Below are 15,613 nucleotides of genomic sequence, written 5' to 3' on the forward strand. Positions count from 1 at the left end.
GTGCTTTCATTAGAAATGCATGAATCCAAAGCAGACAGTCCAGAGTTATATACAAACAAAGCTGTGACATCACATTTACCTTCCCAATATCCCAGAACAATAGTGATTTCTTTTCTTATTGTCAGAAATAAGGACCTTACCCTTTGAGGCAGCAAGGAAGGACCTGAAGAGTTTAATGCTAAGTGAAATAAGCCAGTCAGAGAAAGACAAGTATTGACTTAAATGTCACTTAGTTCATAAGGACTGTTACTAAGAGCATTTGATTTAAAGTTTTTCATTAAAGCAAACTCTTATTCTTGGTGGAAGTGGAGACCCTAGCAAATATTGTTTTTTTATATCTACATACTGGCTGTCATTGTAGAAATAACCTTATAGAGAGCCATTAAGCTTCACTGCATGTCTTAATGTTCCTTTGGTTCTATCATAAATTGAGATCATGGCATTATGAGAGTATTTATAAAGTTAATATTTTCCAGCTCTCATCTGGGCCCATCTTTCCTGCTCAGTACATAAAAGAGGCTCATTTGGAATTTGAGAAAACATCCAGAGACTTCTCTGAAGAGCTATACACGTACAATTTCTTAACAGATGTAAGTTTGAAGGGGAAATAACATAGACCATAAGCCATTTGGGAATATTCTGTCTCTTAAGGATGACTTACATTTTTCACTTGAGTGGCATGGATGCTAACAGCTTAAACATAAAACTCATCTGTACTCTAGCTCTGAATCATTCCTTCCATGGACTCTGCTTGCATTTTCATGATAAACTCATACATGTGTATGAAGTATGTGTCCTCACTGGCAGTTATCTGCAGTGTCTACTACTATTGGCAGATACCCAAGAATTGATTGACACACATCTTATAGAACTGGAGTTAATTAATATGTCTATCAATTCCCAAATGTACTACAGGAAACAGAAAATCTCTTTAATACAGCAATCAATGACATACTGTGTGTGGTCAGAAGGCATTCACTATACAGTAAAGTAAGTTTTATAATACAATATTCAAAAGTATAAATATTGCTCTTAAAATGCCAGAAGAATTAAATAAGGTCTATTTAACTAGGGGTAAATAAGGAGGCTATTTTGGAAACTGTTTGCCATTTTTAAAAGGAATTGTTAATTTCCTCCAATAAGATCTGAAGCTCTTAAGTGATAAGTAGAAGTTTTATTTACTTCAAAATTGATGCCTTTGTTTTGGTGGCCATTGGCCATCTAAATTAGTAAGCCCATCATGTCATTTCCTAACAACAGGTTTCAATAACCCTGGGAACTCATGTAAGACAATGAGTTATTTTAAAGGAAGAACACTGCAAAGAAAAAATGAAAGTAAAGTGCCCATAAAATCCATGCTAAAAGCAAAAAACAAAAATGTCATTATTTTGTATGATAAAATTATTTGTAATATGTAAGGGCTGGACAGAGCATAAATGAAACTATTTACCTATTTTCTGTAGTGTAGGGCAGGTAACAGCAAAGTATACATATTACTTCTAAACTAGACTCTAGGACAAACATGTGTCATATTTTTATCTGAAAAACCACCCTTGTAAATAAAGTTACTAAATGCAAACATCATGAAAGTTTATGAACTCCAATCTGAAAATTCTGCTCTTGGTCTGACTGCTATTTTGTTTCTTTCTCTTCCAGTCTTTCCATTACCCTCATTCTTTCCCTAACCGTATGAAGCACACATTGTCTCTGTTATCAAACTCCCCAAATAGCATAACTGTGCAAATCCACGGGCAGTGTTCTCAGTATCAGTACAGATCAATTTAAAACTGATTCTCTCTTTAAGGAAGCTTAAGCACTGAAAGTTAAATTTCATGTCATCTAGTCAAACTATCTTGATAATTTCTTTTCCAGAATTTCCTAGATAGACTGTCTAGACGGCTCCAAATCCCCTAGGTAATTGCATAATCATCTTTTCACGGACTTCCTAAACAGTCCGGAGCAGTATTTCTCAATATACAGTTGCCATAGAAATGAAGCTCAGTGGAGCTTCTCAGAGAAGACCTCTCTTCAAGGTTCTGAGCCTCAGAATTTCAGAAAAATCCTCGCACCCCAATATTCCACATCAAAGGAGATTTAATGGAATCTTTATTTATTGTTTTCAGTCCAAGAAATGGCCTCATTTGCCTGAGTAAATGGCCTGTCTCCAGAACCTGTACCTTTCCATCCCCCCTCTACCCGTAAGTCAGCAATGAATAATTAATTGATGAGTTGAGAAGGAATATGCTGTGAACTCTACTAAATAGCAACTTCAAAAATAAAACAAAATGGACTTTTTTTTTTGGAAAATGATAAAAATAGGGGAACAAGATGTAGTATTTTAATTTAAGGTCATCAATGTCATCTAAGCTTCAAATTTGAAAATGTAGAAAAATGAGACAAGTGCAGAATCACCTGGCAACAATGAGAGCTCAGTGCTGTGTTTTGCGTCCTCTGATGAAGTGAAGTACATTTAAGAGGCAAAGTGACACTTAAATATGAACATGAAAGAGAGCAATGGCTTTCAGCCCTGAGATGCAAATATATATTTTCAAAATGGTAACTGATATTCTCAGCACCTACTACCTATTAAACTCTCATAAAAACTCTATCACTTCCTAGGTTAGAAACAGAGACAGAAAAAATAAGTAGCATGCTCTATTTCAAGCATCTAGTATTGAATTGAGACTGAACAAAAGTCCTGCAGTCTGAGGTCAGAGGGCGTGCTTTTAACAATGATGGGATTAGAACTCCTTGAGTTTCTATAGCAAAAATGTCAATGGGTTGCTAGGAGAGTTGGAAGGCAGTTGGAGGTTAAGTAGTCAAACTCTCACTTAAAATATATGAATACTGAGGGTCGAAGAGGATTTGTTTAGTTTTGTTTTACACATTGTGAGACAGAGTCTCAGAGAGGTTAAGTAATTTTCCAATGTTCCACAGCCAGGACGTTGTAGAACAAGATCAAAGCCAGATGTGACACCATCTAACCTGTGATTGAAGCGCAGCTCTCCTGACTCCATTGCTCTGACAGCACCATGCCTGGCATACAGATGCACAAAGAACAATATAATATTAGGGAATACTCTAGAGCTATCTCCAGCGTATAAAAAAGTGGAGCAATCACTCAAGTCCGTTTTCTAGGGCCCCTGATGATAGGAAATGGCTAAGTAGGCAAAGAAGGAGAGTGTACCAAGTTTCCAGGACTATGGGCAGGAAATTATTCTTGATTTCACCAATATGAAACAAGCAATTTAAGTAAAACCGCCTTTCCTTAAAGTTAACTTTTTATTTAAAACTCTTGGGTATGTCCTGGCCAGTATGGCTCAGTGGTTGAGCATTGATCTATGAACCAAGAGGTCACAGTTCAATTCCCGGTCAGGGCATATGGCTGCTGAATCAATCCCCAGTGGGGAGCATGCGGGAGGCAGCAGGTCAATGATTCTCTCTCATCATTGATGTTTCTATCTCTCTCTCCCTTCTCCCTTCTTCTCTGAGATCAATAAAAATATATTTTAAAAAAACCTCTTAGGTATGTTGCAAGTACAGTATACATGCCTGTGAGGAAGAGGAGGAAGGATGTGGTAGGGAAATAGAGGGGCAATTGCCTAAACTGGTTTGACCTGTGGAAAGTGTTTAATCTTCTCAGACTCAGCAGGAAAGTAATAATAATTGTACGGAGTCTAGAAACCACATAGTCTCTAAGGTGTCTTATTAAAAACAACACACATACGTTACAACACTGTTTTGATCTCTAAGTCTTTGGGTTGAAAGAACACATTTGTATCACTTTAGGACATCTTAAAAAAATTTTGGAGATCCTGGAGTTTAAGTTATAAAGAAGTGGCTAACATGTAAATTATATTTTATCTTTAGTGTTCTAGAAATATCCTGGGAACAAATCCTTTATTTGTTAAGTATTTCTGAATTCCAATTTGGAAGAAAACTCTTGTCACAATGATTTTCTCACTGCATAAATGTGTTTATTCTTAGGATTTTGTGCCATAAGTTATAAAGGGGCTTATAATTGAATGGTATTGGTAAGCCCAATTCATGAAACTACTTTCAATATTAGTAACTTTTCCTTTAAATATTCCCCTAATTTTAATTTTTACTTAAATTTACCTCATTTTAATCTCCTCACCAAATTTTCTCACGAAAACATCTTTTTTTTTTTGAAAGCATCTTTTAGGAATCATAAACATATTAAAGAAAGATTTTTTCCATATCGCCAATATAATAGCCAACAATATAAAAATATCACTTAGCTGAGCTAGAACACGTATGAAAATAATTGAGGTCAAACATCAGAGCAGATCATTGTGCACAAGTATGGCATTCTTTTATAATCCCTAGGCAGAGGAAAATAACCCAGGTGGCAGACACTTCTGACTGAGGATGGAAACGGAGGGGAAAGCTGGCAATAAAAAAATGAAGGAGCAAACAGTGTGCACTCAGCCGGCTGACATCTGCCACACATGCAAAATGGATTTGACTCTGTAATCCAGGGCGAAAGCAAGTGCTTTCTTCCTTCCTTCCTCCTGTTCCATAGTTAGCCTTGAGTGATGGTCTCATTGTTTTTGCGTTCACAGATTAAAATGAATAACAGCATCTGCATTTGAAGTAGGTCTCACTGAATATGAACCAGAAGTTAAATGAGCTGGAGAAATCAGTAATGAAGCATTTGAAGAGGAAGGGGTCATGGACAAACACTAATTTTTAAGAGCCAGCTTTACCTCAGGATGATGTCCAATTTCAATGTAGGTGCAAATCGGATGAAAAGCCCCCGTTCCACAGGCGTACAAGTGAGTCTGATTATAAGCTTTAAGCACCTTGATGAAATTCGCACATTCTCTCTGTAAGACAAAAGGAAAAGCAGTGAGTTCTAGCAGGCAGCATGCCTGCGATATCCTCGGTGCTGAGTATGATTGAACAGTTTTTTGTGTCCTTTTCACAGCATCAGTAGGGTTTATTATGCTATTGTTTGCTCATATTTTTATATGAACTGAAAACATTGAAGTTTTTAGTCTTTTGGGTTGGGTGTCGCTAAATAAAATATTTTATTGTACTCTTTTAATAAAAACATTTGTAATTTATTTATTCAAAAGTAGAATAAATGTAGATAACTAATCTACAATCAAAGGAACATTTTCTAGAAATGAGACAAACAGAAAATGATTTGATTAATCAATAAATTAGGTAAATAATTTTTTTCAAAAATCAGCTTTGAATTTAATTTTAGAAAAGGAAAACAAAAGTAAAGATAATATGCACTTCTTTTAAATGTGAAGTTTAATATCAATAGTAACCCATCAGGATGGGCAGTCGACTTCGAACTTCAGAAGTGCTGCTTGCTAATGAGCTCTATAGGCCCTAAGAAGTTAGAGCCACTTTCTCCTGCAAATGTCACTTCAGCCTCAAAGACAACTGGGTATATTTAAGGTGAGGTAAAGTTGTTAGAGTTTGGAGTATCTATAGGCTAAAGGGTGTTTTGTAGAGCAGGTATAATTACAAAGTACTTTCAGAAAGTTCATGGAATCCTGAACCCATACATGTAATTCCCTGCCTAATGAGTCATGGATTTCCCTGGGGAGAGAGAGGGGACAAATAGTGATGAGTAAATTCTAGTCATGTCTTATTATTATTTATAGAAGTTTAGACATTCCTGGAAAGTTATTTTTTGAGATATCAGATAAGAAATAAAATGGATAAAACTATTTAGAGTCTTTCTATATATTGTATTCTATCTGTAAAGCCTATGGAAGAAAATACTTTCCTATGAGCAAACAGGAATAATAGCCTTTTGTCCCCGTTGAGAAAAGATTTGAGGGAAATCTCAGATATTCATAGTATAAGTTGAATAATTTCATTGTCCCAAAAGTTCAGAGAAAGAAAGACTCAATTTTAACAAAATATTTTAAATAGATGAACTATATCAATACTGTAAAAAGAAAACTCAAACTCAAAAATAGCTTAAAAATGTTATGGTCTACTATCAAGTCACAAATCCTAAAAATTGAATATTTTAGAAAAATATGAGTTCATCATAGAATATATAACATCCATTTAATAATATACAAATGAGTATGTGATAAATAAAATGGCACTAAACAGTACTCTGTTATTGATCATACACTTTCTTAATTAGTTTTGTCTTTTTGCCTATAAAGATTTGGAATTAAGACCCAAATATGTAACTAGAAGTGCAGGCAAAGAGCAAAAGCAGACTATAGTACAAACAAGTTGGGAAGCATTATAGAGACTGGGTTGGTCCTAGCACTGGAACACTCCAAAAGTCACTCTCTGTGACATGAGACTTACAAAGTGAGAGCTCAGAATGCACTGGGCCTTGTGTAGTCAGTGCGAATTTATAACTGAGGTGTTACAATAACTTAAGTACATTTCCACACGACATCTGTATTCTGTGCTTTTAGCTAATGATTTGGTCTTAACTTTATTGTCTCCATAAAAGAAACAGGAGCAGACAACCAAATGAATAGAATAACTGATATTTAAATTCAAATAATTGCTTCCCATCAGCACAGATTTTTCTAGGATGAAACCTAAGGATGTCTTATAAATATATTGTCCTAAAACTGAATTAGAGCTATTTAAAGTAAAATATGTAACTTTCAAGTTAGGACTCCTCATGCTTTCTTAACATAGGCTAAGTAGTTTAGGAGATTACCTACAATAAACATCTAATTTCTCCCACTGTTTTTGCTACTTCGATCCTGAATTTTACTTTTGTCTGGTAATACATTAAAACATAAAATTAAGCTCTGAAACCAACGGATTTTTCAAGTTGCTATGAAAAAAACATTTCCTAGCATAAAGGGTATATGGATCTCAGCCATGTTTCACTTTGAACATAGTACATCTTAGGCAAAACTGTGAAGCAGATATAGCAACTTCCAAGACTCTTAGCAACAAACTCCCTGTTCTGTAACAGCTCTCATCTTTCCCCAAGAGAATAGGGCATGAATGCTTGGGCAGTGGAACAAGGTTGTGGAGAGGGAAACAGCTGATAAACTAATTTACAAATGAAGCATTCATGAGTCTTACTCAAAGGATTTTTCAGTATTTCTAAGAAAATGCAGTCATTTGCGAAGAACTCATTTTCAGGAAAATGCTTTATTGTATCCCTCTCTTGGAAACATGTATGTGGCCACACACTCTGCTTTTACATAAAGATATAGCCATCCCTGACTGTGGCTCAATATTCAAGATTATACATGACCAGCTCCATCACCATATGTTGAAACAAAAAAATTGGCTGTGTATATATTGGTAAGAAAAATGAATATCCTAATAAATAATAGTGGTAGTCCCAGATGGATGTCTTGCTCATTTTAGAAAAGAACAGGATTTCAGCTTCTCTGCCATGTCTTTAAAGTTTCATGCAATTCTGAATACAAAACCAAATTCTCTAATCCCATTAGTAGTACCTAAGTGCATCTGAGAAATAGAATAGACTCATTCTTCACAATAAAAAATAAAGGGAGGAAATGCCGTCCAAGCACAGATATTTGTGAACACACATTGCCCATGTCACCTCTGTAACCGCTATGAATTCTAAAATCATAGAATTTGTTGGTTCTTATCTCTTATAGATTATGTAACTGATTGGCAAAAAGTAATGATTGAAGAACTCTTAGGGTTCTTGAAAAGGATGGAATAGAGCTACACTGAATATAATAATTTTAATTTGTTCTCTATTAACTGTCAAAGAAGAACTTCTACAATGTGACAACTATTCCTCTTTGGAGCAGCTGAAGAAAAAAAAAATCAATGGCAGAACCAGGGCTGTGAAATCTGGCACATGTTTCACACCATTCTCACCAGGGAGTATGCTGATAAGGAGTCTATCTGTGCTAGAAAGCAACTAGACCCACCCTACTGGCCTTAGGCCTGGAAGGGTCCCTTTCATTTCCCCACTGAACTCTCCCAGTTGGCAGCAGGTTGTATTGTTGCCATGCCCAGGGGCTATTTCAATATTATTCTGAGGTGAAGGTTGAGGCAAATAAAATGGAGAGAAATTTCCTGGGTTTCCAGTGTGCGAAGACTGAACTGAAACAAAGAAAATTAATTAAATACTTTCAAAGTTGGCCAAAAATAGCTTCAAGAAAACTCATCAACAATAAGGGAGTGGAAACAATGAATTAAAAGAACTGGACAGAAAAAGAACATGCACCCAAAACTTGATAGAAACATCGTTGGTAAGGATTTGTTCTTTAAACAGAAAACCTACATAAAAGAGTGTCAATCCTGTCATTCATTTGCCTTCTTTCCCTAGCTTCTTGCTGCCAAGGTTTTGGAGTGTTCCAAAACAGGATATTCACTTTATTTGGAAGCAGCCTGGACATTCCATTATAAAGAAGGAAGCGTGGCAGAAAAAGGAAACACACTTCACACATTTCTGCTCTAGGGAGACAGAAGGAGCGTGTTTCTGACCTTTCCTTGAACCATGACGATTCTTAAAACTCAGAATGTAATGTACTTTTTGGCATTAGACTACTGCACTGCTTTGCTCAGCACTGGCGGATTTACAACGTAATAAAGGGAATGTAATCAGTTCAAAATGAATTCATTTTCAAACCTTGCTCCTTTTTGGAATTTAAGTTGATATACACAGACAAGTTTAGCAACAACTTGGCTTTTCGAGAGTCAGGCAACCATACTGATCTCTTATTTTACTGATACGTATTCCAGACCCACAGCATTATAAATTGTTAACTTAGCGTAGAAGTAAAAGTAAAGGCAGTCATAAACCGGTAAACCCCAGGGCCACACCTGAAGAGCAATGATTCATCATCCTCAGTGACAAACCATTTGCACTTATTTTTTTAGGATTTCCAGTCCTTTCGGATCAAATGTGTAATTTCAGAGGAATTACACATAGAGATATTAGCCTGGAAAAATAAATTAGAAAGAAAATGTCTACTCCCAGAAAATGATATAGAAGCCAAATGCACAGTGATTCAAAAACAAACATTACAAATATGTAGCACTGATTAGACTCTGTTACACAGTCTTTCCCGCACGGTTACAAAAATAAAGTCCATCCATCTGTCAAAACAACTGCTCCATGCATGAAAATTAAAGAGAATTGAGGTGTTTTTAACTAACTTCCGATAATTAGACTTTTCACAAAAGAATATAATTTACCTCCAATTCCAATTACCTCCTTGCATGTTCTTAAATTATGGATGGAACAGTGAAATTTTGCTATAAATAAGAGAAAAAAGGAGAGAAGACTGTGAAGATGAACAATCTCTATTCAAATATATTCAGTTCATGATTAAATCTAACAACTTGTTCTGGTACAAATATAAATTAGCCCAAAATGAAGGAGTATAGTACAGCATTGCCTCAGGTCAATGAGCAGTCATTTAAAAAGAAAAAAATAAGTCTACATCCCATCTGCAGTTTACGTAGAAACATTTTAACGCATAATCTTGCAGCTGGGAAAGCCTTTCCCTATCATGATGGGTGGATTCATTTCTGCATGAAAATCCATTAACAGGCTTAAATCCTGATGTTAATCTGTTGACTTTCTTTTCCTCTAGTCCATTTATTTAGCAAGCTAGCGGAATACTAGAATCTTCATACCAAAGTAGCAATCCGTGAGATTGTTCCTGTCACTCACTTCATCCCTCTCTCTATTTAGGCTGCTCCATACTTATCTAAAAATAAGGTTTCATATCTTTTCTTTTTAACACTGTGCTGACATCAGATCATCCATAATCATGTCTTCCTAATACCTTGACATTCACTGAAGGATGTTAGAAATCTCTTCTTTAAAGGGACATATCTATTAAAACTAAGATTTAACTATCTTCTAATTACAATATTAGCCACCTAATGTTGAATTTGTAACTTGAGTTTTAAAACTCAAGTCTTATGAAATGGTGTTCAGGCTGTTTTGTCTTTCTTGGGAGATATTTTTACCTTCACTATCAAGAAAGACGGCATAATAAAATCAACTGACCTTTCCACCTTAATGTTTTGTTTTAATGTTAGAGAATTTTTCTTTAATTCTGATTTAACGAGGACAACAAAATTGGCATTATTTCATGGCTAGTTATTTAAATATATAAGTCTATTCATATGACTGAACCATATCATCTTTAAATTGATATTAATTGGAAAATAAATTTAAAGTGGTTTGAATGACGTGATACACTAAGTAAAGACTCGTGCACTAAGCTACCAAATCATTATACTGAAATGCTCATTTCAGTTAAGTATCCCATTTGACTGGTTTTATACCTCCAGATTGACTGTTTGTTTTGAAGTTTTAGAAATACTGCTTAATATTTTATAAATATTTTCTTTTCAAATTACTTGAAACGTTCAAACTTGGTCAAAATGATTATACACATAGCCACCACAGACCATGATATTAACACAAGTTGCCCAAAGTATTTCTCTTCTATTTAATACTTTTGAATAATTTCACTTTGAAATTCCATATGGACCAGAGAAGTTGGTAATTTCTCCTTTTTGGCTTATATTTTCTTTTATATTGTGCTATAAATATAGTTATCACATTTGCGCTATTCACTGGCTTTGATTGTAGGTGGTCCTTAATATGCACCTTCATAACCTTTCTTCATCTCATATTTCCAAAGTTCACGTTAAATCTATGATATGATGCTTAGTGTAGCCTCAGAAATAAGTAAAATTTCATTCAGGAAGATTATCAAGTGAATAAAGAACAAAAATACCAATGACAACTATTAGAAACTATTCTTTCCAGCAACTTGGAACAACCTGCTAATTATGTAGTGAGAAGACATTTGCCAAAATCCTGTTCCCAGAGGAATTGTTCAAATCATTCTAATGAAATTTACAGAGTATAAAATTCTTATTGTACTCTAAAAAATGAGTATGTAAACTGATGTGTGGGTGAAATATGGTGCCCATTTAAATCTGAATATTCATTTGTCAATCAATGACAAACATTTAAATTTCATTTCAGCCATTTAAGGATATAATTGAAATTTCTAATAAAGAGGAACACAATTCAAAATCTCCAGGCCCTCTGGAAATTTTTATATAATGTTTCTATTACAAGTGCTAGATTTACTTTGTTAATATATACTTAAAATGCATTTAAATTTTAATCTTGAGTCTCTTAGAGTTCCAAAACAGTGCATATATATAACTTAATTCATGACAATTCAGTCACAATGATTACCATCATATTTTTTATTAGCAAAACATATGAATTAAAAATAAGAATAAAACCTAGTTTCTAAAGTAATTTTAATGGTAAAGCTTCATTTCCCATGTATGTCTCTTACCTAAGATATAAAACTAGTTCATCCAATTGCTTTGAAATATGTATTTCATATCCAAATATGAGTTACATACATATGCTAATAAAAGCAATTCATTAAGAACAACACCAAATATATTTAACAAGTTTTCAATAAGTGTTAGCTATTATTACTACGACCACTTTTGAATGTCAAATTAAAACTATAATCCTATTTAATTTACCTGAAATTTAACCCCAAGCAGCAATACACTCACATCTTGGTACACATGAAAATCTGTGCTTATTTCTCTGATATTTAATAAATAAGGTATTCACTGGCCTTCATAAAAAATAAGTTATCTCTACCTGAAATGTCATCAAATTTCATCTTGGGAATCATGTTTAAAAATGAATGAACTGCCCTAACTGGTTTGGCTCAGTGGATAAAGTATCAGCCTGTGGATGCCAGGGTCCCAGGTTCGATTCTGGTCAAGGGCATGTACCTTGGTTGCGGGCACATCCCCAGTAGGAAGTGTGCAGGAAGCAGTTGATCGATGTTTCTCTCTCATCGATGTTTCTAACTATCTACCTCTCTCCCTTCCTCTCTGTAAAAAAACCAATAAAATATATATTTAAAAAATGAATAAACTGACTATAGTCTTTCATTTGTGAGATCATCTTGTCCACAAAAAAACAGTTGTAATCCATACTGTCAAGAACTGTGAAGGGTCTGTGATTTTTGTCTTACTTGTAAAATAAGTTACCCTGGCACAGTTTCATGGATGCTGGCAGAAGATATATGTCTCCTGGGTCAGAGATAAAAGACTTTATCGCAGAAATAGCAGTACTCAGAGTATCAGCATTTCTTATGCCAGTTCCTCAAGCTCCAATTCCCTCTGGGCAGTGAGAAAAGAGCCAGGTGACACTGGCATTTATTGTATTACAGGGGAAAAACCCTAGGTGGAGGTAATCTGAATATTTCATAATAGTCAAAGCGTATTGGAACTCGAGGGAGGCATTATGTTCATTTGACTGGACAGTAAGCAAACCTGTTTTTTGTGCCAATGGAGACCCTATCTCTACTTCTCAAGGCTGTTTGCAAACCAGCCTTTTGCTTCACAGAGAGACAGTGCCTTCCAGGCCTCTTCACTACAAATATCCCTAACTATAGTCCACAAAATAGGCAGTTAGTACTTTTTTCTCATCAGGTGTGCAGAAGTGTGAGAGACCCATGAAAATTTTTCTCCCAATAATTATACATAGGATTTAGAGATTTAATGAAATGTTATAATTGACTTTTGTAGAATGAGGAGGTTATTCTAACTATCCATTTAACAAATTTCTATAATTCCTTGAAGTTTCTAAGATAAAATAAAAATATTAAACTTGTCAATTTTGACCTTTGAAAAGGTAAATGAAATTCAAGGACTAACATGCATTTTAGGCTGCACTGCAACTTAAGATGCTTGGGTAGCATCAACCTCTCAATTGCATTCATGTGGCAGAAATTAGTGTTGCTAAGGTCTTGCAATTTGAGCCAGAATAATTTGACAAAACGGTATCATCTATGATAGCATCAAAAGTGAATAATAACAACTAAGGACAAAATTATAAAAATAAATCCCTCAAGAATTTCAAAAATGTCCCAGAATTCAGGTGCATGAAATATTACACTTTGAAATGTATCCAACAATAGGAATGTTATGAGAATCTGATTTTTTTTGTTCATCTCAGATGGCTGAGATTTTGATTTCCAATGATATTCAAAATATTTCTAACAGTCATACGGTTGCCATTTGGTTTTATGGCAACAGTGCAAAGAGGGATGATTTAATAGGATAAACAAAGAAGAGTCAGAGAGCGAGTGATTCGAAACAGATTCCTTTACCAGTTTAGCATGTATTCAGTTTTCACTTGCAAAACAGGGTCAAGGAAGTTAATCCCCCAATAGAAATGTTATTGTGAATAACAAAGTGGATTTTAAGCATTAGGGCTATATAAAAAATGAAAGTAAAGTGGATCATAGCAGTCAGAATGGACATATGTGGATTGCATTTATTTCCTTTTTCAGGGTCTCTGTTCAATGATATAATATATTACATAACTTTTTTTTTCAAATTACAACTCTCAAGTAACAACAATGGGAAAGTTCATGAGCAGTTCACTCCTGTAATATAGAAAAACCACAACAAAGGTTTAGAACCTACAACACCAAGAAAAGAAGGCCTATTGGTATATATCCTCTATATTCACTTCTACAAGAGGAAAAAAATAAATTTAGATGAATGTTGTTGTCAGAAATGTCATCAGCAGCCTCAGACACATGTATGCATGCTCTCTCTCTCTCTCTCTCTCTCTCTCTCTCTCTCTCTCTCTCGCCACAGAGCAGGAATATAAGTAACTGTGTCTTAGGCCGCAGATTCCCTCGTTACCACAAAGTCCATCTTTGTGGAATAGCTGCTCAAATTCCAGTTGCTGACAACATATGCATTTGATGCAAAACTGAGCCATGAGAAATGACGGTGTGTGTCTTCCCAGATGCCTGGGAGAATGGAGAAAGGGCTCAGCTTTCTGTATGATGTTACACTCGGTGACACAATCTTCACCCACGCTCAAGGTACATAACATTAGCCAGTGTCTTTGCCCCACTTTTCTTTTTTTTTGTGCCGTTTTTTCGTATTGAATCCCTGCATCTGAATCTAATACTGAGAAGGGAGCACTTCCCCCAGGACTGTTTGTTTAAAGGAGCCTTATTTCCGGAGGGCTTTCTGAGAGAACACTGAAGACCAAAGAGAAAGGGTAAACGCAGGTTCCAGAAACCAAAGAGAGCACTCAGGGAGGTCATTAGTTTACTTTCTATAAATGCTCAGCTCAGTTCCTATTTTGGTTACAATTCTATCTTGGAGTCCCCATGGCTGCAGAAACCACTCAAGCCTCATTCTTGTGGTTTTCAGCATCACAAGAGCTCTTTGAAAGGAATCACTGTCCATAAGTCACAGCTGACGATTATTTCCGCAAGAGTGCAGAATTTCCATCAAACTGTCCATGTATCACTTCAAAAATCAGGTGTCGAATGAAAATTATAAAAAAAAAAACTCTACCTTTCATCTTTATTCCCAAGTGATAATTTCAGAAATTATTGGTAAAAATAAGTACGCTATTTATTTAGAAATGTTTATCAAGGAAGAAATGTTACAAATCCCAGGGAGTCAACTAATTGCTATTCTAAAATTACATTAGAAAGAAATGAAAAAAAAATTGGTCTGTATCTAAATAATCCAAAAATAATCAATCAATGCCATATATCTGATTTAAATGAAATAGATAAATTGAAGTGCATAAATGAGGTTATTTAAAAAGTAAAATAAACTTTAATAAAATAATTATAAATGCATAAAATATATTTTGAATAATAGGTCAGTAAAAAGTAATAGTAAAGAAATGGGTTACTAGAAAAATAGTATAAAATACATTTTACTGTGTAAATATATTTTTGTGTTTGGTGTTTAGAACAAGAGGAAAAATGCATTTTTTTAATTAAACCAAAATATCTAAAAACTATTAGGTTTTCCTTTTATTAGATAAGTGTTATAAAAGATTATTTAAATCCACAACAATTGAATTGATTTAATGCATAACATAAAGGAATAACAAAGACAAAGATTCTATCGTATTACATTAGTTAGTTGATTTTGCAAAGATTGGTTTGGATAATATTGCCATACCATTGAACTTTTAAAAGTTTACAACTCTCAATAGACACATAACTACCTATCTTTACCATAAAATATGAAACATGATTTATAAGTTCTTAGAATCTTGATTATAAGGTACTATAAAATGATGTCTTAGTTCCTTTTAATTTAGTTTTATAAAACCCATAAGCATTTTCAGTAAGCCAGGAAAATATAATAAACTTACCCTTCTTAGAGAGGAAACCTCTGAGGTCATGATCAGGGCTACCCATACAGTACTTTGAGGATCATGACTATATTGCAGCTGCTGAATTAACTGCATCTGGGCTCACACTAGAATCTCTTATTATACAGCATGGTTAGCAGAGTTGCGGGGGGAGGGGCAGGACCAAACTAATTTCACTTAGATACTGTCTAAGCAACATACACAAATAATAACAACAATAATAGTTAATATTTGTATTGTGCATTATAGTCTATGTCATAATTTCACTTGTGATTGTTTGAGTTCTAAAGGAATTCTGTGAGCTAGATATCATGATAACACCAGAGTAGATAAGGTATTTTTTTCAAATCTCTATTGTTTATCTGTGTGTTAATAGGCAAATTAAAATGCATATATGCCACAGGACTCCAAAATCTTTATCAGAGGCACAGA

The 15,613-nt window shown here is 34.6% G+C and overlaps 1 protein-coding gene across 1 annotated transcript in view; it reads right to left on the minus strand.

Moving 5' to 3' along the window:
• SEMA3A (semaphorin 3A) overlaps window positions 1–15,613 on the minus strand; it is a 190,368-nt gene that overhangs the window by 117,999 nt on the left and 56,756 nt on the right. The window contains exon 4 of the mRNA XM_081102745.1: window positions 4,731–4,850. Coding sequence (XP_080958871.1) covers window positions 4,731–4,850 — 120 coding nt within the window. The remainder of the gene's footprint in view (window positions 1–4,730; window positions 4,851–15,613) is intronic.

This window comes from Myotis nattereri (assembly GCF_964212035.1).
Source record: "Myotis nattereri genome assembly, chromosome: 11".
Classification (NCBI taxonomy): domain Eukaryota; kingdom Metazoa; phylum Chordata; class Mammalia; order Chiroptera; family Vespertilionidae; genus Myotis; species Myotis nattereri.